Consider the following 22928-nt stretch of genomic DNA (forward strand, 5'->3'; position numbering starts at 1 on the left):
TGTTTCTGAACGATTTTGATTGCATCAATTCATCCAAGCAAGAAACTTCCAGAAACCCCAAATCATCTATACACATCAACCATCAAGCCTGCAAACCTCACATGCACCCTGGGGCAACTCTACTACACCAGTGCTTGCACCCACACAAAGCTACAGCTCAATTTACAAGCTTCCCTCCAGAGTCCAGGCACCAAACAACGCGAAAAAACACGGAGAGGACATGCGAAAACTAGGTGCGGAGCGCCATGAACAGGTTCTGCTTTCTCGCATGCTCCGGAACCAGGCGCTCGACGACTTCCGGAGGTATACCGTTTAGCTCTGCGAATGGCACATAAAATGGACTGATTCAGCTGAGAGCAGTTTACTAGATGCAGATAGGTGCATTTCTGAACTAGGAAGACTGAAGGTAAATGTAGCTACCGACACACCAAAGGTGTTGGAGAAAGCATGACAAATGCAGCAAGAAGGCAAAGCCTATGGCAACCAAGATAGGCAAGAAGCGAATCGCCGAATGTGAAGGTTTGACTGCTGCTACTGCTATTTAGATTCAGTTACACTACCTTGAGATCTGAAGTTGAAGAGGGGAGGAAGAGGGCGACCGTTAGGTAGACGGGTGTTTGGATCTCTCAACTCATCAAAGAACGGGTGCATGCAGGCTTCCATCTGAAGAATGGCTCCATGGTTAGAACATAAACGAGCTCATAGTGTATCAATCTGCAATCTGGAAGGCAACATAAGAAAATGATCGTGTGGCCTTACAGCAGTGCACCGAAGATCTGGCGAGTATTGGAGAAACCTGCTGACAAGGTCCATTGCTTCAGGTGGAAGCTTTTTCTGAAAAACCTGAATAAAAAGAAAATTTTGAGGTAACAGAGGAACCATGAGAAAGTATGTTGATTTAATTTTGCGCCTGAAACGTATAGATGACATCAAAATGACTTCTGTGCCGATTATTATGTCTCACTATTTAACAGCACGGCAGTCAATTTTTCCAAAAGTATGCACCAAATCGAACAGCTACTGTGCACACCAAGCAGCCACTAATCAAGCATGGCAGACATAATATGCAAATTACCTTGTGCCATGGGTGAGCCTTAATTTGTGGGAACTTGAACTCCGTGTAGTTTGGATTCATGCACTTGATCTCTTCCCTTGTTGGAGTACCCAAGACCTGCAAGGCACTATGACTGAACATGTCATTGTAAAGAATACAGGTCTCAGGACAGAACAGTTTAAGATGTCATATAAGTTTTCACCTTGATAATCTCAACCAGCTGATCAACTCCACTTTCCCCAGGAAAGAGTGGCTGCATGGATGAATATTATGAGAAGAAGGTAGAGAGAAAAAAGAAATGACTATATTCGTGAACAAAACCTGTCCAAGAAGCAGCTCTGCCATCACACAGCCTGTGGACCACAAATCAATGGCTGTAGTATATTCAGTTGCACCAAATATGAGTTCTGGTGCTCGGTAGTATCTTGAGCATATGTAGGAGATATTTGGCTCTCCCTTGACCTGCATATATTCAAAACATTACATCAAAACAATTTAGAAATCACCATGTCCGGGTAGGTTACTGGCGTAAGTGCACACCTTTTTTTATTCCTATTATCAAGAAAGTTTAGCATGCTCTTTTCAAAATCAGCAGGACTCGTGCATTTAAATTTCAAAACCTAATATAGAAGATAACTTACCAAGACCTTTGCACTGCCAAAATCACATATTTTGAGCTGGTGTGTATGTGGGTTAACCTACAGTGGAAAGCTTACTGGGTTAGTAAAAATGTATTAGTGGTTCTTCAAATATAATTAGTAACTGTTCTTCCTGATGTAAAGAAAGCTCAACTGGCCAAACAATTCAGAGGGATTCGAGGGAAGATATATATAGCACAATATATTAAGCATAGAAAAGAGGGTTAATAATCTTACGAGAACATTCTGTGGTTTGATATCACGGTGGCAGATGCCAACACAGTTGTGTATATAAGCAAGTGCTCGGCATATCTGCAAAGTTATAGGATTACAGGAACAATGATAAGATGACCTATAACAATCACATTGTGTGCTAATCAATACTCAATACTAAAGGACAACTAAAGGAACAATTCTGTTGCATTGCCGGGACATTATAATTCTGACCTGAACAACAACAGAAAGCTAACAGATGTATGGCAGAACTCAAAATAATTTTTTATCTGTTATAAGAACAAAATCAGCAGAACTACAGGATTAGCTGAGGCATGTAAATAATTAGGGTCCTTTAGTGTGTGATTCATCAGTTATACAGTACAGGATTTATCGTAGTCCCTAGAGATAACCTTCATACTACCATGAAAGATTTACAAGTACTTATCTCGCTAAAAAATATGGATAGTATGCCATCGCCTGTATAATATACATTTAGAAAATAGCACCTTGTGGTTAATTAAGCATACATAAATCCAAAGACAGCAGAACTGACAGGCTGGTTCAGTATGTTTGAAAGTCTCAACATTTATTTTATTTTCTTAGTGAAGCCATCAATGTGAATAACTAATCTGAAACTTCCAGATAGGTCCCAATACAGTACTCAACTATTGGAACAATAAGTTTCGAGCAGGCATGAGGACAGAAAAATGCTGCAACTAATTAGGGAACATATCATATACCATGAGTTCCACATGACAGCATGTAGATAATTTTGGTAACAAGTATGCCTAGTGCTAAGATTAACACTAAAATAGTTTTGTAAAAATAAATAAAGATGGAGGACAATTGTGCATAACATCGATCAGAAAAATAACTGCCAGGTCAGGCCAGACCTGATAAGTGTATAGCTTGACATAAATGAGGGGCACTCTTTGATTCATTCTGTTGTACTGTCTTGCCATCCGGTTTACTGTCTCTGGCACGAACTCAAGGACAAGATTAAGATAAAGCTCATTCCTTTCAGTGGTTGAGAAGAAGTAATGCTTAAGACCAACAATGTTCGGATGGTCAAGCATATGCATAATTTGCAATTCCCTGTTTTTGTAGCGCTTATCTTGAAGAACCTTTTTGATGGCAACGACTTCTCCCGTTTCTCGACATTTGGCCTGGAAATTGACAATAACAGATTATATGCCTTCAACTATCAGTTGTGCATAGACCAGCTTAGACAACGCAAAGGCCAGAAGTTTACCTGAAATACAACCCCAAAAGAACCAGTTCCAACCACATGTTCTGCGATGTAACTGACGCACTGTTTCATTAACCACCATATCAGCAAACTGTAATTTCACAGCAAAACATATAGATTGTCAAGATGAATATAGCATCGCCCGTACCTGTTTAGGCAGACCATTTCGACCACGGATTGTGGTTGCAATTATTTGACCAGCTTCAGAACCAGAATCTGCAACCACATCTGGCTCATTGTCCTGCAAATGAAGAATCGAGTCACTTTATCTAGTAAAACAAGTTGCAATGTTGGTCAACAATTTTCCCTAGGCTTGCTGTGAGTATACATGAGGCATAACAGAGCAAAGCCAGAGCATAAAACTGCGTTCCCAGGTTCTAGAACACACCGCAAATCTGCGGCAGAGCAGAATCACGCAGCACCATTTCATCGTAGACTAAATACAGTGATTACTGATAAATTGTTCATTCTACCTCAAACAGTACAATTAGTTGAGCAACAAGTCAATCAAACAGGAATAGTGACCAATCAACCTACCCTTTCATCATCAGCATCATCTGGCTTTGCATCTCTGAGCTGCATCCCCACCATCCCCCTTCCTAGGAACTCAACTGAGCTGGCCTGCCCCTTCAAGCCATTCCCCTGCCGCGACGAGCTCCCGGCGGCACCGGCATGCCTCTGTCCAGAGTACGCCATCTCCCAGCTGATTGGTGAGGAAATTTACCGAATTAATGGACATCACCAAGGTCAGCGTCTGCAAACAGCAGAGGGCTCATCTTATTGGCAGCACAAGGATCAGCCTACTGCCATTGCAGCTTCCTCCACCATCTGCTCCAATAACGGCTGCCCACCAAAAAATCCGTTCAAGATTAAATCGCAGACAAGTCATAATTCTTCAGTCAGAGTACACATCTCCAGAAAAAAAACATATGCCGAACCCAGAGACCAAGAAGATCCACTGGATAAAAACACCAGCGACCCTCTCCAAATCGCGAGGGACCAATCCCTATCAAAATTGGACTAAGATCCTCAGAGATAAACTCGAATCCAGCGTCTCGACAATTGGGTCGAACCAGCGGCAGACCAGGCCGGCGCGGGCATTAAAAGATGAACTTTTATTTCCGGCGGGATCAGAGAATCCAAGAACCATTACCTGAAACCGAACCTGCCGGGGAGATCGAAGGCCGAAAATTCTGGAGCAGATCAGGCCGCAGCCCCTCAGCGGTTCCACGCACGGTTCCCGCGATTCTTCTCCCTGGACGAACCGCTGGTCTCGGGGCGCCGGAGGGGGGAGACGGTCACCGGGCCGGCCGGCCAGTAGGTAATGGTGACTGACGAGTGAGTGGAGGGCAGGGGGCGGCTGCTACCTCCTCCCCTTGTACCTTCCAAACTATTCTTTTTCTGGCACTCAACATTATTGGCATGCAGTAGAAAAATAGTTGAGGAGGAGGAGGAGGTGATGGTGAGCATGTGAAGTGAACCTGACAGAAAGAAAGGAAGGAAGAAAGAAACAAACTGGGACTGAGACTCTGAAGAACTGTGAAGGTGACACCTTTTATTTGCGGTCAATTTCGCAGCGAAAAATTGGTGGATTGGCTGATGGATGGATAATACTAGATGGGATATTTATTTATTTACCTGGGAGTGACCTGTGATGTGAAAGGATTATCGCATTTCTTTAGTGCCATTTAAACTGACAGTGAAATGCTTAATACTCCCTCCCTAAAGAAATACGCACTACAAGAGTGTTTAGATCGCTTTACAGGGGGAGTATTTTTGGATATTACTATGTCCTCAGTGATGCAACTGGCGTTAAGTGTGCAGTCCCTGAAAAGATACAGGTGTGGAAAAAGGCAGGCATTTTCTGAAAGACAAAAAAGACAAGTATAGCTTTTTCTGCTTTGCAGGAGAGATAATGATTCTTCTGTGAAACAAGCCTTCAAGTACACACAGCATCCAATTCTATAAATATTCAACACAAAATCCAAACACATTGTGATCCGAAGTGGACACAAGGCTGCATGGAAGAGGTGTGGTGCCACACAACTGTCGGTAGAAACAGGACTGTCAGAGGCCGGGGAAGCCCCCCTTTTCGAAAAAAAAGAAACAGGACTGTCAGAGGCGGCATTATTCTGTGCTGGAACTCCATGTCGTGTAGTAGTATTATACCTGAACAATCAGTGATGTACAGACATCATGTAACACTTTATCTACATTCTGAACCATGTTTTTTTCCTTTTCTTTTGCAAACTACTCCCTCTGTATACTGTACAGTCTGTACCAAAATATATAACGTTTTTTGACACTGTCATAGTAAAAAAAAACCGTCTTATATCAAGTTACAGAGGTAGTACACAAGAAAACTCTGCCTGTAGTCTCTTCTGTATGTGCTGATTAAATCTTCTCATGTGCAGTACCGAGCAATAAGCTGCTTTCTTTTTCCCTGTATCTTTATACTCCACTGAATAAAATGTTGCATGGTTCTCCACAGCTCTGCTCGCTTGCTTGCCTGCCTGCAATGCAGGGAGAGAAACTTGATGTACAGTAATAAACTGATGATACTTAACACAAGCAAGCAAAGTCATAACGCAATGCAGCTGCAGCCACACACATAACTTTGCCCAAGAAACAAGTGGCAGCAACAAAAAGGAGCACCACAAAAAGTTCCACCAACAAAGAAAAGATAGCTGCCCTGCCCTGCCCTGCTCATCCCCATCATGCTCATCGTGCTCGCTGACCGGGGTCAATGCCAGCCAGGGCAGCTATACTACAGTTCTTACATGCCACTGTAAAGTGCAAAGTGCTGGTGTGTGTGTGTGCGCTGTGAGAAGCTGATTCATCACAGCTGGACTCCAAGCAAAGTTCTATAGTAATCAAGCATGTGCCTAACTTACCACTTTACCAGACCATGTCCTGCACCGGGCACGGTCACCGGTCAGATGCCGACAGCGTCGAGGAGCTCCGAGTGCTGCGCCACGGAGACGAGCGTGTTGGCGACGATGGCCCCGCTGGCGGCCACCGCGGGCACGCCGATCCCGGGGAAGGTGGAGTCGCCGCAGCAGAAGAGCTGCGGGACCGGCGTCGCCTGCCCCGGGAACGTCGCCTCCCCGGCCTTGATGGCCGGGCCGTAGGTGCCCCGGTTCCGCCGGAGGAACCGCTTGTGCGTCAGCGGCGTGCCGACCAGCTTCACGTCGCACTTTTCCCGGCTGAACTTCGGGCCCAGGGCCAGCTCCACCGCCTTCCACATCACCTGCAAGGAAAAGTTTGCATTTGCATTACTACAAAGTTGGTTAAGACAGACAGCAGGTAACAGCAGCTCATGGCCAGTAAAAAGGAGAACTTTTGCTTAACTTTTGTGAAAGGAGTTTTTTTGCTAAACTTTGGACTAAAGGAGCTCCAAAGGATGTTAAAAGTGGTAAAGTGCATCGATTTCTATCTAGGTGCTGATTCCAAGAGACCATGGGAACAAAGCTACTATGTGGATTACTAGAAGAGTAGCAATACTACATTCCTACTAGTAGTATGTTGCATATTAGTACCTCGGAACGCTCCTCTTTCAGGCTCCGGTACGCGGCGCTCTTCCGGTCGAGTCCGTCCCACAGGCCGAAAGGCTCCGTCCCCGGCGTGTACGCGTGGAGGATGTGCTTCCCAGGCGGCGCCAGGCCCTCGCTGAGAACGCTGGGGACCGATATCAGCACCACGTTCTGCTCGCCGTCGACCCCTTTGTCCCAGTCGTTGACCACGATGTGATGGATCCCGAGGTCCTCCTTGACACACTGTTGGTCCAGTTAAATACATGGTTACAGCGAGAAAATGCACCGACTAAGCAAATATGGAAATAGACATCACTATCAGCATAATTTGTTAGGATGAAGCATATATATGAGCATGGCAACCAAAATAAGCAACCTCTGCGTCGAAACCCAGGTGGAGGTGCATGAACGAATCGCACTGGGGGGTCGCCTTCACTTGATCTTGGTATGATCTCGGGACGGCGTCTGGTGGAACAAGACCCAAGGTGTCCCACATGGATGCGTTGCTAACGACCGCTTTCTTCGCACGTACGATCTGCAAAGAGGAAAACATTTCATTCATGACAGGATTTCAGCGGCCGTATCGATGTTTCAAGCATGATGGAAGTCAATATGAGGGAAAAGGTAATCATGCATGGCACTTGGAAACAGATGCATGAGACAAGGAGGTCGCTCGTCTTGGCCTACAAGATTTGCATGGTCTGCCACTAGCTAGTGCAAAAGGTGGCAAAGGCCTGAATCTTAATGGGATGGATATCTAGTGGTAGAGAAGATAGCACTTAGTTTGCTTGGGAGGGATGATACCATATTGTATTGGCTATTGTGGACTTGTACCTTATTAGTATTGAAAGATTTTTGGCACCAATAAGATACTTATAGAACAGTACTTCTAAGTAAAGATATTTGAATCTGAGGAGCTACATCCTTACTACTTCGTCTAGTGAAAAGTCATCTTAGGTTGCACCTTGACCGGAGGAGGGAAACGAGAGAACTTAATGTTATTTGAATTAATAGCATTGCATCATGAACTAACCACTGCATGTCATTTGGTAGTCTAATCTAAGCACCCCCACATTCTATTAGTAATGTCGAAACGTCAGGTGGATTACTGCACCACGCCTAAGTGTTTTGGAGTTATTTGTTTTGTAAAGTGACTTGTACACTAGCGGAAGGAGTAGTGTTTTGGCATGGGTTGCATATCAGGAACTTTGGCCACAAGAGATGGCATCTGCGAACGTTCGTCTGACAGTTTCAGTATATTTCAGGAAACTGGGCTTCTTTTTTGCAAAACTGCCATGGCACTTTCCTTTTTTGGGTTTTTATTATTTATGCCATTGATTGTGTTTCACTACTCAGTTTTGCCACTAGGAATTTCAACTGCTCAAAAATGCCATCGCTTCGTTAGGCACATGCTCAAAAATGCCACTGGACACCATTATTGTCAGCTCAAATCCCGTTTGCCATGTCATAATGACCAAAATACCTATATAACAACATGTCAGCTTTCCCTCTATCTCACTACAATAAAGTGTGGGTCCCACTTGATCCCAATAGCATTCTTATTTTCTCTAAAATTATTCGCTTAATTACTCCTGACAAGTGGGATCCAAACTTATCATTGTGAGATAGCGAGAGCTGACATGTGGGTATAGGGGTATTTTCATCATATAACATGGTCAACGAGTTTGACCTGAAAATAACGATGTCTAATGGCATTTCTGAGCAAACAGCTAATGGAACGATGGCATTTTTGAGCAAGCAACTCATGAAACGATGGCATTTTTGAGTAGTAGCAATTTCTAATGGCAAAACTGAGTAGTGGGACACAACTAATGGCATAAATGATAAAAACCCTTTTTTATTTTGAGTGTAAAAAAGTCATCCAATCTGCACCGTAGGATCAAGATCGTGTGGCAGTTTAGTCATTCGCTGCAGTTGCTCCCAGGCGAACGTTCGCGAGTTACTATTTCCGTTATTGGATACTAAAATATTAGTCTCCTAGTATTGATTTTTACTGTGGGCCCCCTTCCCCTCTGATTCCCAGCCATGTATTGACACCTCACCCGGTAATTGTAATCCCGTAAGAATTCGTCTCTCACCTCTGTTCTATTCGACTGCTTAATTAGGTTGAGCCGCCTCCGCCGTCTTTGGGCCCTTCACCGGCGCCACCCCGGCCGGCCCTTCACCGCTGTTTTCCTCCTCCGAGAGACTCCGACTCCTCGTCTTTTCGCCACCACTACCGTCATTGGATTCTCCCGGCAGATTCATCCCCTCGCCGCTCCTGTGAATCTCCAGTGCTGTACAAGGTAGCCTGCTTTCCGAATCTCCAACGCCCACACACACACACACACACATGCTTTTTGATCTTGTTACTACTTGAAACCTAGCTCGATTATTTTGCATTCTTTATGGCCCATGTTGCCACTGACTACATTAGATTCCATCTTATCAGGATCAATTGATGATTCTGTAGCACGCTACCGGTAATATATAGTAGCCGGATATCGCCGATAATCCAAGGCCTCACGCATTGTTTGCTGTTGGCTCTTGCTATGATGCCTTGCTTTCTTATGTAATTTTAGTTCTAAGAAGGCTACTTTTATACAGTTTGCATTCATGCACGATGCTGCCTCTCCAGGAGGCATAAAGATTTTTTTATTTGTTGTCAATGTATATATATGTGGAGATGCAACTTGTCATAGCCCTATACCGGCAATTTGGTACAGAGGGAGTACTATTTATTCAGAACAGTAATGGTAATCTAGCATGTATTTTGAAGAACCTCTATAGATTTGTTCACTTGTGTCAATGTGTGATCAGAAGCTGTGTGCTGTCTAACACTATGATGATGTGAATCCAAACTCTCAATTAACTAGATGTCTAAAAATCAATCATGTGTCCATGTTGTTCCAATAGCTATTTCTGTATGGCCTCTTTTGAGGATTATGCTATTTGGAGCTGAGCAATGATGTTTTGTGTTGCTTCGCGTGTGTTGATCAGAGATGGAGAAGGAAACTTTGGTGGCTCATGATGCGGGTCCTAGTTATCCTACAAACCTGCCAATTACGGACATTCTTGCTGAATTCCGTGACATCCCCTTCTATACGAATAAATGCAAGTATCCCTGGGAGGAAGACGAGGAGGAGATTAAGGCGAATGAATACGATGGAATAGATTATAATAAAGTGTCGAGCAAACCGTGGTCACCCATGCCACATACTAGATCGACAAAGGGAAAGGGGCGAAGAGGAAGCAAGCAATGTTGCTGATTGCCAACAAGGGGAATGGCGTCACAACATGGGATCAGCTTTGGACGTGAGTCTCGGGGAGAAGGTGGATTCACCACAGCCGCTCTTCACCAGTGATGAAGTTCTTCGTGTTCGTTTGGACATGTACCATCTGAAAGAGTCTCAAAATTCAGAAGAGAGCCTCTTCAATTGCCAGGCAGCCAAGGAGGAGCTACGTGCCGACTTCACTCGCACCATGACATACTACTATCATGCCATCCGTGATGGCATCAAAGCAAAGTCCTATTCGCACTTCTTCCACCAATTTACTGGGGAGGTAGGTACACATCTAGATCTTTCCTCCAACTATCACTTAATTTCATATATGCATTGATTGAATGTAATGTACCGCATTTGGAGTCTTAGCTTTCTATGTTTTTTGTGTTGACAGTATTCCTCTCCATGCTGTAATTATATTGAACCTACCACCCTGGATGGTGATTTGCAATACATCGAGTTTTTTGACAAGCTAATGGAGTCAGCGAGGTATAGAGAGACCAGAGATGGGGTGCTCGCTAAGGCTATCGTCATGGCAAATAAACTTTTCAATAAAATGCTATTTTTCCAAATTAAGATTGCTGTCGACGAGTGCTTACAACTCATGGAGCATCTGGAGAAGATGGGGCAGAGGCATCAGTTGTATTACTATGTTGTGCATGAACTTCTCATTAAAAGAAAGGACCGTCAAGATATTATCGATCAAATCCGAGAAGAAAAAGTTCAATTGGTCTACGATCTTACTGAGTTTGCTGGTCTAGATTTGGAGGATTGTGAATCTACTGTACAAGATACGGTACTGGTTCACATGTATTATTACCATCCATTTAATATTTGTTTACACTCAATATTGCACATTATGGAGTTAATTGTTCTGCATATACTTTTCAGGTTGATCATCTTATTGACCTTACTGGTGCTAAGGTAGCATTCAAAGCTTATCATTTATTTATTTTCCCAACAAGAGCAAATGACCCTTTTAATCAATATCGTTCTTCTGATGTTAGAATTTTGTGTTTCCTCCATAGCATACAACACTTTCCTCGAACAACTCTTTTGCCGTGGTCTCATGTGTTTACCATGAATTTATCTTGTCAAGCGATTTGAGCTATTTATTCATGAAAATTAAAGCAAAACATGCATATGTTTGGTTTGCTTGGTGTAGTGCCAACTTTTGCCTTGGCAAGCCAATAAAAATGGCTTCCACTTGGTTTGGCACTAACATTTGGAAATGCCCCAAAAGTTTGGTAATGCTTCTCTCATGTTGGTAGCAAACCAAACGGACCCTATGTTCCTGATGAAGCCTAATTCCTCCATAGAACAAATTTATAGGCTTTGTTATGTTTAGAAACCATACGGACCCTATCTTCTGATTAATATGACTCTTTCAATTCCTCCAATGCATCAGTGCTTAGGCGGTAAATACATGTTTGCTATCCTGTCTTATAGGGAGTTTTCAGGAAAGGCATTTTGTACATATATCCTTAGATGAGATGTGAAAATACTTAAGACTTAAGAGTAGCACTTTGTGGCATTTCTATCTTTGAGGTTGCTTTTTGTCAGAGCTATCTTTCGTTGTCATTTAGTTCTTTGCAACTTATTTATCATTTAAACAGAAGCTAAATTTAAATTGGGATCTAGTTGTACACTTTCAAACTTTTGACGCGCGAGGATTGAAAATGTACTTAACATAACAAGCTTTTCAGATTATTATTTGGTGGAAATTGAGATATCATATTAATCATTGACAAATTGGCTTTGAACAAATAATCTTAAATCCATGCATACCTACACAATTCATCTATTTGCTCAAATTTCTCCAAATTTGCATTTTATTGTCTGTTTATGATTTGGAAATATTCTAATTCAAGTTTTGTTGCGTATAACAAAACACAGTCACCTCCAAAGAAAAGCATCAAGGACGGTACCTAAAAAAGGATTATCTGTAACGAGGTCGATAAGCTGGTAACTAAGTTCTGTTCTGTAAAATCTCTCGACTTTTTTTAGTGTTATAAGGGTCCATAAGCAGTGTTGTTAATTTCCCCCCCCCCCCCCCCCCCCAGTTTCCAGGAGATATTGAGCTATATACATATTTTCTGAAGAAGAAGATGGAAACTGCCGAAGAACACAACGTGATACCCAAGGCAAGCTTCTAATGTGGACATAAGAAAGACATTCTTGCTCTTGCTCCACATCTTTTTTCTAACAGTAATTTCACTTTGCTCGTTTTGAAGGGAACTTGTGAACATCTTGGCGGTTTATGTTCCTTTGACTCAAGAGATAAGAAACTAGGGATAACTAAGTGTATCACCTGCTATTGCTCAGTAAACGGCTTTGCTTATCCGACTCCTGAAGGGGCGCAAAGAAAGATACAGAGGTGATTAGCCGAGTTCTTGGACTTTGACGTTGGAGCAAGCTGATGATTTGGTTGTTTGAGGCAAGGACATTTCAATCTATCAAGAATTGGGCCAGTGGCTTAGAAGATTTGGAGCATGTAGTTTCCTGCCACTAACAGGCTGTATTAATTATTGCATTTTGTACTGTACCATCTGACTCGAGGAATTTTGGCATCTTGAAGATATTATGAAATATATGTCATCTGAATCAAAGACTTACTAATAATTGTCAAGCTGTTAATTCCCATGAACTAATATTATACTTCATATATTTGGCAATAAAACGGTACCCTCTGGAGCGGCTTACCTGTCCACCTCGTAGCTTGACGCCAACAGCCCGACCGTTCTCGATCAAAATCTTCTCCACATGAGAATTAAGAGCAAGTCTTCCACCGAACTTTTCGATACCCCGTACGAGGGCATCGATTATCGCTCCACTCCCGCCCAGAGGGTACTCCAGCTTGCATCCTGGCTTGTACCATTCTGCAAACATATAAACCTGACATTGTAGTTAGACCAAATGATGAACACAAATCCTCAGAATTGTGTATTTCAGAATATATATAGGTGAATTTCAAGGGAGTGTTCAACAGAGCCGCCAATTATTAATTAGAGGTAAAGGTTGATGTGATGTGGAAAAGCTAAGTATCACAAGTTAAAAAGGCCCATGGATCCAATTTCAAATATCCAGACACAATTTTATTCATGGAGCAGGGGCCTCTGTCATGAACAATATAGCAGATGAATGCCATCCACGACTGGCATAATATGTCAGAAACCTACAGGATAACATCACAAGATGTGGCTGTAGTTTAGTGGTGAGAATTCCACGTTGTGGCCGTGGAGACCTGGGCTCGAATCCCAGCAGCCACACATTCAATCCTTTTTATTTTTGCCTTTCTATAAGAAACACACACAAAAAATCAGTTCTGTTTTTGTTACTTTATAAATTTATTTCGTTTCTACTTTCTAGTACAGTTCATTTTCATGCATGTTATGTTCGGGACACGAGTTTATTTTGGACAAAGCACACAAGTGAAGCAGGATAATGAACCTGGTGGAAATCCAGCTTACCATTTCTGCAGAAAGCGCGCTGTCGGATTTGACGCCCGCGAGCAGAAAGCACAGGAGGTCGATCCAGTTCCGGACAAAGGGATTTTTCAGCTCCAGCGAGTCGACAATCTCCGAGAACGGGCGTAGCAGTTTCGTGGCGCCGAGGGCTCCCCGAGGCCCCATTTTTATCAAGGACTGCAACAGAGAAGGTGCGTATCTACCAGCTGCTGTGGAAAGGATGCCCAGATCGCCTCGGATGGAGAGCGGAGGCAGAGCCATCGCAGCTGCAGATATAGGAATAACTGCATCCTGAGATCGTTTTTGATACTGTGTTAGCAGAGGTTTCAAGGGTACATAACAGTAACATGGTAAACTAATCACATTTTTTTTGGGACCTATTTGTCCTTGCATTTGAATTGTCATACTTGCTCAAATTTGCATGATAACCATTAGGCAGGAAGAAGCAATACATTAACCATTAGGCACCATGTGTGTTTTTCATTAGTTCAGTGTGTCTAGGACTCTAGGTACAGCTGAAAAAACTTGTTCTGCTAAGAAACTGAAGATCGAATGCAGTGGGGAACTCACTAGAAGCTTTTGCCACTCCCGGGTTGCGTCAAGACCAACATAAGTCTCAAGGTCCTGCAAGAAGAAAATCACTACTATGACTAGAGCATCCTGGTACAAACAAAGGGTAGTAACCTAAAACATCAAACAGAAGTGCAGCGATACAGCACTACTAAGTTTCATAGTCTCATCCTGCCGACCAATCAGATAACATCATATCAATGAATCCGGAACAATTCACTGCAAATTAACCAAGCAGAGTATGGTATGTGCCACTCCAAGCAGAGTAGAAGCATTGGGATACAAACAAAGGGTAACATACAACATCAAACAAAGTGCACTACTAAGTTTCATAGGCAGAAAGCAACCAACTAAGTCATGCTTATTAGCAAATTTCAGACTCATCCTGCCGACCAAGCAGCATACAAGTTAACTGAACAATTCACTGAACAACATCTATGAATCCGGAACAATTCACTGCAAATTAACCAAGCATAGTCTGGCATGTGCTACAAGTTAACTGAACCTTGAGGAAATCAGTCGGCCCTATCCGCGACTCGAACTGTCCTTCAGGGACATGAACCATCCAGGAGTCATACGAGGCGCACGGAACCGATTCGCCTAGCGCGTCCAGGACCTGCAAGGCCAGTTAATAATCATTGCATCAGACCAGCCGATTCATCGAGCTCTCACCACAATTTCTGCATTTAGTACAGACAGTTTTGCTCTGTTGATTAGTTCAGTTAAGTCTTCAGACAGTAAATTTCTCTGAAATGTTTTCCCAATTTTTGTTCTGTTGGTGTTTGCAGAGGAAGGAAGCAATCAATGGAGTATATATGACCTGGGCGAGGGGGTTGGCCTGGGGCCCTCTGGACTGGAAGCCGGAGAAGAGCGAGGGGCCGGAGTCGAAGTGGAACCCCTTGACGTCGAACGAGTGGGCGGCGCCGCCGGGCCGGTCGTGGCTCTCCAGCACCACCACGTCCTGCCCGTACCTCGCCAGGAGCCCCGCGCAGCAGAGCCCCCCGAGCCCGCTCCCGATCACCACCACGTCCGCCTCCGGCCTCTCCGCCACCCTGAACCACACGTAAAGACGACGACGACGATGACGGCCGAGGCGATTGCCTGATGAGGTCTGACACGGTTCGAACGGCGAAGGGCCGGTGCGAGTGGTGGGGTAATAGTGATTAATACGTACCCGGGTGGCGAGGGGCCGGCGGGGGCGGCCACCGCCCGGCAGCGCGCGGCGGCGCCGACACGGCGCGGCACTGGAGCGGCGGCTGCTGGGCGCGCGCGAGGCTGGCGGTTGCCGGGCGGCGGAGGGCGCGGCGCCGGGGAGGCCAACGCGGAGGAAGCCATCTAGGCCGGCGGTCTCGTCGCCGGTGGCGCGCGCGGCAATGTCACGGGTTTGGGTGGGGAAGAGGGAGCTGGAGTGCAGCTCGTGAGTGAGGCAGCGGCTGGGTACACGTGGCGCCTCAGTGGCCTCTCTCCACTTGCGGCTGAGCTCTCTCGTCTCTGCTGCTGCTAGTTGGCTTCGTAATCTTCCACGAGAATTGAAAAACGATTTTTATTTAAAAATAAAGCTGTTTAACGAGAATAAAGAATGAATTATTATATTTTTTAACAAGCCAGTTTAACAAGGTACCAGAAACTGAAATGGACTGAAGTCACGGTCCGCGGACCTATCAATTTCTCGCAGCCTACAAAAGCGCACAAATACGATCGAAAATATCCGCCGCGCCACGATGGATTTTATGAAGGTGTACGCGTGTCAATGACTCAACTAGGAGCGCTGTCCGGAAGCCAAGGCATGAGTATGTCGATGATTCTGACATATCGTAAAACCATACATTATCGTCATGGATTTCTGTACAAGTTATCATTTCTTTGGCCCACTTTGTCGCCCTCCAACATATCATTTATCCTGATACCTTTCATTCTCAGAGCTCTTGCCGTGTTCTTGACGGGAACCACTATTTTAAGCATTAAATGAATATATAACATTGACACACTCTTATAACTAATCGTCTAATCTTTGTGATGTGTAAGAAAACCTATTGTATTCATGCTAAGGTGTAAGCGTGAAGTGTAGAATATGAAATTCATGATCAAACAGGTTGAGAGTTTATATAGGCGAGTGGATGTTAATATGGGTGGGAAAGTGGGTGAAGAAATAATGTACGCCATGTACCATATCAGAAGCAGTAGACTGGAGTCGGACATAACTCATTTGTGTAGGTCAGTGATATGAAATTGGTCTATTTCACACATCAGTTAAAGGAGGTTGAAACCCTGGTAGGAGGTTGCGGGGATACTTTTTATCTAAACTTTCTTGAGAAAATATGTTCTGTTCATAAAGTGGGCATAGTGCAGAGGTCAGGGTTCAACCTCGCCTTGTCGGAAAAAAAAATGCATAGATGAACAAAAAATACGTAGCCGATTTAAATATAAGATGCAATTATCAAGAGTTAAAGACACGAAAACATGTCGAGTTAAAAATTGATTCACCACTAGAACATGTCTCAAGAAGATAAATTATTCTTGCAGTAAAAGTAGTAATGAACTACTCCCTCCGTCCCATAATATAAGAGCGTTTTTGACACTACACTAGTATAAAAAACGCTCTTATATTATGGGACGGAGGGAGTACATGTGAAAAGAAGATTTTCCTTGAGGCCTAAACAACCAGCTTTCATGGCATGCACATGTACTGTTTGAATGGCAACGAGTTGGCGAGAGTGATTGGGCGACACGGCTAGCCCCCCCCCCCCCCCCCCCCCCCCCCCCCCCCCGGTAGATCGCGATCGCCCTAAGTCTACATTGAAGAGGATGAGGTGGCTACTGGGCATGCACAAGGGTGGCTATTGGTGGTGGGCTGGTCGCGGTGCCGCATGCTAGGGAAGTCAGCAGAGCGGAGGTCTAGTCGTCGTTGATGTGAAGGCGGCATGCGTTGCAAGGGTTTGAGCTTAGGTAGGCGAGGGGAGAGGATTTGTAGCATGCATGGGTGAGGGTACGCAACCCTCTTTTTCATTTGACTTTCGATTTACAATCTTTCATATCTTTTGAACCAAAAATTCAAATTAAGTTCCGTTTGCATATTTGCGTTTCTGGTGACTAGGGCTTTCAAATTAGATCCATTTTGAAGACATTTTGATGAGTTTTTAAAATTTTGTTAAGTTTCATGTTCTGAAAATTTGTACAAGTGATCGATAAAATCATAAGTTTTAGAACCTGTGACCAACAAAATCATAATTTTTGAGTTTCAACTTCTGAACTTGGTGTGAGCATCCGAAAAAATTGTAAGTTTCAGAACCTATGACCGAGTATGTTTCTGCAACTAAAACCTAAAACTTGTTGTGGCCTCATGCCGGATCCAACTACTTTATGGATCGCGGGCAATCAGACAGCTAGCACAGCTGGGCAGATGCGTGCTCCATACCTGCCTATGTTGGAGCTAAATCCAGCATACGTCCTGGTAGGATCCTAAACTAGGCTTCATGGGATGATGATACCAGGGACACAAAATTTGCCCAGGTTTGTGCTCTCCAAAGAGACAAAACCCTACGTCTTGTATGTGTTTTATTGTGTTGGAGTATGTACAGAGTACAGGTAAACTACCAAAGAGATTTCTGATATGTATCTACAAGCCAGACCCCTCGGTTTATATGGCACACTGGGGTCTTATGGTACATGTCTCAAGAAGAGCGGGTGCGAGTGGTTGGGTAACAATTAATACGTACCCGGGTGGAGGTGGGCCAGCGGGGGTGGCCACCGCCCGGCAGCGCGAGGCGATGCCGACACGGTGCGGCATGGAAGTGGCGGCGGCTGCGGCTGCTGGGCGCGCGCGAGGCTGGCGGTTGCTGTGCGGCGGAGGGAGCGGCGCCTTGGAGGCCAACACGGGAGGAAGCCATCTGGGCCAGCGGTCTCGTCGCCTGTGAAGCGAAGGTGGCTCGCGCGGCAAGGTCACGAGTTTTGGGTGGGGAAGAGGGAGCGGGAGTGGAGCGTGGCAGCGGCTGGGTACACATGGCACCTCAGCAGCCTCTCTCCCCTAGCGGTTGAGCTCTCTCGCCTCACCTCACTTGGTGTTGGTGCCTGGTGGTGAGCTCTTTGACAAGAAGGTAAAACAAAAATAAATTGATTTCTTTTAAAAAGTCAAGAAGGCACGAGAAACGGAAATTAACTCAAGTCAAGGTTGGGCTGGTCGGCGTCCCTATGAACTTTTCTAAGACTATAAAAACATCCACAAAAACATCTGAAAATATCCGCGACACCACGACATTCTTCTCATTGCCGTACAAGTGCCATGATCAGAACGAAGAGCATTTCTGGGATGCCAAGGTAGGAGTCTGTCGATGCTCCTAGCATATCATAATATCGTACAGCATTGGAAACGCCTTCTACATGACTTGTCATTTCTTCGGCTCACTTTCTTATCCTTCCGCGTGTTATTTCTTCTGATGCCTTTCATTCTCAGAGTTCTTTGCCATGTTCTTCACTGGGAACCACTATTACATTAGATGAATATAGCATTGACATGCTCTTATAACTAGCCGTCTAACTTCTGTGATGTATAAGAAAACTTGTTATATTCATGCTAAGATGTAAGCGTGGAGTCTAGACTATGGAATTCACTGGCTAGCACCTGAAGGGTTTATATAGGTGTGTGGATTTTGCTATGGGTGGGAAAGTGGGTGAAGAAATAATGTACAACATGTTCCGTGAATACTCATAGTCAGGCACTTCTTATTGTGTAGGTCAAAGGTACATAATTGGTTTGTCTCACGCATCAGTTATAATGGAGGAAACTATATTTTTCGTCACTGAGCTCTCTAGAAAGTATAGAAATCTCCGTTCAACTCTAAAACCAGCAAAACCTAGTCCCTCAACTAATTAAACAAAATTAGTTTAGCCATGCATAACGGTCAACATGTAATAACGGTCAAAATAAAATAAGTTGACTTTGCCACCAAGTCGGCCCTGACGGGTGGGTCCTGCATGTCATAAACGTGTTTAAATCGTCTAAACTGGCCATTTCTAAAAGTGGTAGCTTTTAGTCACAAAATAGAAAAATTGATAGTTTTCGGTCGCTTTTTTAAAATGGTAATTCAATGGGACGCAAACCCCAAATGCTGTAGTTTTTTGTCAAACACTCCTATATCATGAAGTGCATGCACAGTTCTTCAGCTCTAATAGAGAAAGATAAAATATAAATAAATCTGAGATAAAGCCAACTTTGCATTTGGTATTGCAATGGGCTGTGATAGTACTTTTTGTCTAACTTGTTTTTGCTTACTTAGTGTTTGTTTAACTTGTTTTCGCCTACTTCTATAGTTGATTTTCAACAGTGGATTATAAAATAAACGTAGCACAACACAGTCCAACAACCACAAATAGCAGATCATTTTCAGATTTGACTCTTGCAAGTGCCAGCCTTCAGATAAGTCATATTAATAGGGTGGAGTGTAGAATATGAAATTCATGATCAAACAAGTGAGGGTTTACATAGGCGAATGGATGTTAATATGGGTGGGAAAGTGGGTGAAGATATAATGTACGCCATGTACCATACCATAAGCAGCAGACATTAGTTGGACACTACTTATTGTGTAGGTCAGTGATATGAAATCGATTTATTTCACACATCTGTTATAATATATACGCTTGCGCTTGTAGGTTGCGGGGGACACTTTTTATCTGAACTTTGTTGAGAAAATATGTTCTGTTCATAAAGTGCGCATATTGCAAAGGTCAAGGGTTTCAACCTCCTTTTCGAGAAAAAGATTAAGCATAGAAACTCGTCCAACTGCTACGGATGAACAAAAACGTACATAGCGCATTTAAATATAAGATGCAATTATCAAGAGTTAAAGGCATGAAAACATGTCTAAGTTTAAAACTGATTCGCCACTAGAACATGTCTCAAGAAGATAAATGATTGTTGCAGTAAAAGTAGTAATGAACTACATGTGAGAAAAGACTTCCATTGAGGCCTAAACAACCAGCTTTTCATGGCATGCACAAGTACTATTTGAAAGGAAACGAGTTGGCGAGAGTGATTGCACTAGTAGAAAACTGCCCATTTGTCCCGGTTCCAGAGGCCCATTTGCCCCGGTTCTGGAACCGGGACTTAAGGGTCGGGATCAAAGCCCAAAACCTTTAGTCCCGGTTCGCTTACGAACCGGAACAGAAGGGTTCCACGTGGCCGCTGCGGGGCGCCCAGGCAAGAGCACCTTTAGTCCCGGTTGGTAACACCAACCGGGACCAAAAGGCATCCACGCGTCAGCAGCTGGCAGGAGCAGGGGTTTTTCGTTTTTAAGGGGGGGGGGGCTTTACGGGGTTTTGGAGGGTTAATTTTGGGGTTTCATATATTGTGTTAGCTAGCTAATAGAGAGAAGTGACCTCTCTTATCTCCGTGCTTGGTCGACGCTAGCTACTATACGTATAGAGAGAACTCGACACGCTAGCTAGTAAGCAAATGAAGGAACCATTAATTACACAAGATCGTCATGAACATATACAGAGAGGAGTGCATCTCTCTTTCTCTGAGAGATTTGTCGCACAACAAGTTTTTGTATATCTATCTGACGCTACTAGCTACATATATACAATATAAGGTCTCTTACATTCCCTAACATCTAAGGTCAATTTCCACATGGTATTCTCCGGCTTTATTGATGACGTGGTCAAGAAAGAATACCGCCAATTCCTCTTGAATTGCTCGTATACGATCATGTGGTTGTACTTCATCCCGCATCTGCTAGATCTAATTCGAAGAAGGGGGTCAATACATGTATATGAAAGAAACTAAACACAAATGATGATAATAAAATAAAATTATGAATATTTTTGCTTACGCACTTCATATTATTTTTCAGAGTAGCCCCGCTTAGAGGCCGTCACGTTGTAGATGAACTCGCAAACGTAGTATCCACAAAAGTCATTCCCGGCTTCCTGCCACAAGCACTTTATGAGAAATAGAGGTCAATCAAACTGATAAGCAAGCATGCTAAATGGTATTGATGAAACTAGCTAGAATCAATGGGAGATGCGCGGACTAGGTAGTAGTACTTACTTTCGGGTGTGTAAATCGCAGCTCGCTCGGCAGTCCCGGAGCAGTTATGGTGAACTCTTTCCAAACCCTGCCAGACAAAGAAAATAATTACTTGATATCAGGAAATGAACAAAGTTGCCGATATGGTGCGATAATGATCGATTGAACTTACTTCTGGAGCATTTTAGTCATGTCCGCATAGTCCTGGCACTACAGGAATCAGCTACTTTGCCGTCTGCCACGGCAGACGGCAAAGGCAAGGATGGCGGACGGCAAAGGCCTTTGCCGTCTGCCGCGGACGGCAAAAGGCTCCGGCAAAGTAGGCTACGGTAAAGAGCTTCTTTGCCGTCTGCTTTCTGAAGCGGACGGCAAAGGGGCCTTTGCCATCAGCGGGAGTGGAGCTCGTGAGTGAGGCAGCGGCTGGGTACACGTGGCGCCTCAGTGGCCTCTCTCCACTTGCGGCTGAGCTCTCTCGCCTCTGCTGCTGCTAGTTGGCTTCGTAATCTTCCACGAGAATTGAAAAACAATTTTTATTTAAAAATGAAGCTGTTTAACAAGAATAAAGAATGAATTATATTTCTTTACAAGAAGCCAGTTAACAAGGCATCAGAAACAGAAACCAACATGTGGATGTGGTCGGATGGTTAGAGGGACAGTGGTATCCCAGCGCATCAGGGTTCATGTCCTGGTGCTCGCATTATTCCTAAATTTCTTTCAGTATTTCCGACGATGCGCTTTCAGTGGGAGGAGACGTTCCTGTCGCGTCTATGCTGATGTTAGAAACCAACAGAAATGGAATGAAGTCATGTTCGGCGGAACTTTTTTGAAAAGCAGAATATATCAATATCAAGTAGATATCAAGTACACCCAGTCTCTGTACCAACAAGATGCTTAAAAACATCCAGGATGCACACAGCCAAAAGAACAAAATAAGAAGAGAAAAAGAGAAAAAATGACCCTCCATGATGATCAATCACCCGAAGTACTAGCACTCTAACCACCACCAAAGACAGCACCCGGACTACAAAGAAGGTTCTTCAAAAACAATGCCTCCACAAAGGAAACAATGCACAAGTGTTGTCGTTGCCCAATCAAAGATTGTAGGTTTTCACCCTGGAAACAATGCCTTCAAACAATGCCTTCAACAAGGCCACTGCCAGACATAATCAATAAAGGCTAGACCTTGGGTTTTCACCTTGAAAAGCACGACTCGATACTCAAAGGAGCACCACCAACAATGAAATCCTCCAATGCTGCCGCCCCCACTTGCCAAGGCTACTACTACAAGTCATGTACCGCCAGACTTACAGGAACTCGTGTCCAGTCTGCACGGAAACATATCCCGCAAGACAGGTCTGAACAACTGCCTGCAAAGCAAAGTCTTCATCGCCTGCGAGACCCAGACAACGCCGCTTGCAGGCCCTCCAATCATGCCATGGCATTCTCTGCATGTGTTGATCCTTTGGAAATCTTGATGCAAACATGTCCCAAGGTGTCAACAAAAACAGAGCTTCATGATACCCCGCTGAAGCTAGTTATGCTGATATTGCGGGTGCACACACGATCGGCCCCAATCCAAACAAGGTGTCCAAAAGGTGCCATATACGTCAGTCATTGGTTTCGTTCGAAGGAGAAGTCCGGAACTCGCCGATGGCCAGATCAAAGAGGACTGATCAAAGGTACAATGGTGACTTCGCGCGAAGACCACTAGGGCTACCCAGATCAGCTCTGCGTCACTGTACGTTCGGCGGACCTATGTTAAGCCTAAAATAAAGGCCACAAACATGACAGAAAATATCGAGGCATAATGATGGTTTGTGTGATGGAGTACCGGCGTCTTGAATGCAACTAGGAGCTCTGTAAGGAAGCCAAGGCATGAGTCTATCGATG

General features: G+C 44.1%; 2 protein-coding genes and 1 non-coding gene across 5 annotated transcripts; 1 reads left to right on the forward strand and 2 right to left on the reverse strand.

Annotated features, from left to right (window-relative positions):
- On the reverse strand, positions 1–4660 carry LOC123123743 (shaggy-related protein kinase kappa). 3 transcript variants are annotated; one of them, XM_044544338.1, is made up of 13 exons: positions 4311–4660; positions 3695–4000; positions 3306–3398; positions 3161–3220; positions 2802–3074; positions 1930–2004; positions 1696–1752; positions 1376–1516; positions 1257–1307; positions 1076–1171; positions 760–843; positions 561–663; positions 1–318 (listed from the first exon to the last, which is right to left on the reverse strand). In XM_044544338.1, exons 2-13 carry the CDS (start codon positions 3851–3853, stop codon positions 230–232), a joined length of 1281 nt encoding a protein of 426 aa, XP_044400273.1. In that variant the 5' UTR covers positions 3854–4000; positions 4311–4660; the 3' UTR covers positions 1–229. The 3 variants fall into 3 exon arrangements, with proteins under 3 accessions (XP_044400273.1, XP_044400274.1, XP_044400275.1); XM_044544339.1 differs by lacking the exons at positions 1696–1752; positions 1930–2004; positions 2802–3074; ... (2 more) ...; positions 3695–4000; positions 4311–4660 and having other exon boundaries at positions 1076–1181; XM_044544340.1 differs by lacking the exons at positions 1696–1752; positions 1930–2004; positions 2802–3074; ... (2 more) ...; positions 3695–4000; positions 4311–4660 and having other exon boundaries at positions 1076–1187.
- A 632-nt stretch (positions 4661–5292) lies between these two features.
- On the reverse strand, positions 5293–15470 carry LOC123123744 (prolycopene isomerase, chloroplastic). The gene is made up of 10 exons (XM_044544341.1): positions 15186–15470; positions 14832–15063; positions 14517–14627; positions 14012–14065; positions 13445–13732; positions 12678–12869; positions 7067–7225; positions 6697–6933; positions 6052–6407; positions 5293–5670 (listed from the first exon to the last, which is right to left on the reverse strand). Exons 1-9 carry the CDS (start codon positions 15344–15346, stop codon positions 6093–6095), a joined length of 1749 nt encoding a protein of 582 aa, XP_044400276.1. The 5' UTR covers positions 15347–15470; the 3' UTR covers positions 5293–5670; positions 6052–6092.
- TRNAH-GUG (transfer RNA histidin (anticodon GUG)) lies at positions 13172–13243 on the forward strand. Its single transcript has one exon. It is a non-coding gene; the product is annotated as a tRNA-His (tRNA).
- Positions 15471–22928: the final 7458 nt, after the last annotated feature.

The sequence above is a fragment of the Triticum aestivum genome, chromosome 5D (genome assembly GCF_018294505.1).
Source record: "Triticum aestivum cultivar Chinese Spring chromosome 5D, IWGSC CS RefSeq v2.1, whole genome shotgun sequence".
Classification (NCBI taxonomy): Eukaryota; Viridiplantae; Streptophyta; class Magnoliopsida; order Poales; family Poaceae; genus Triticum; species Triticum aestivum.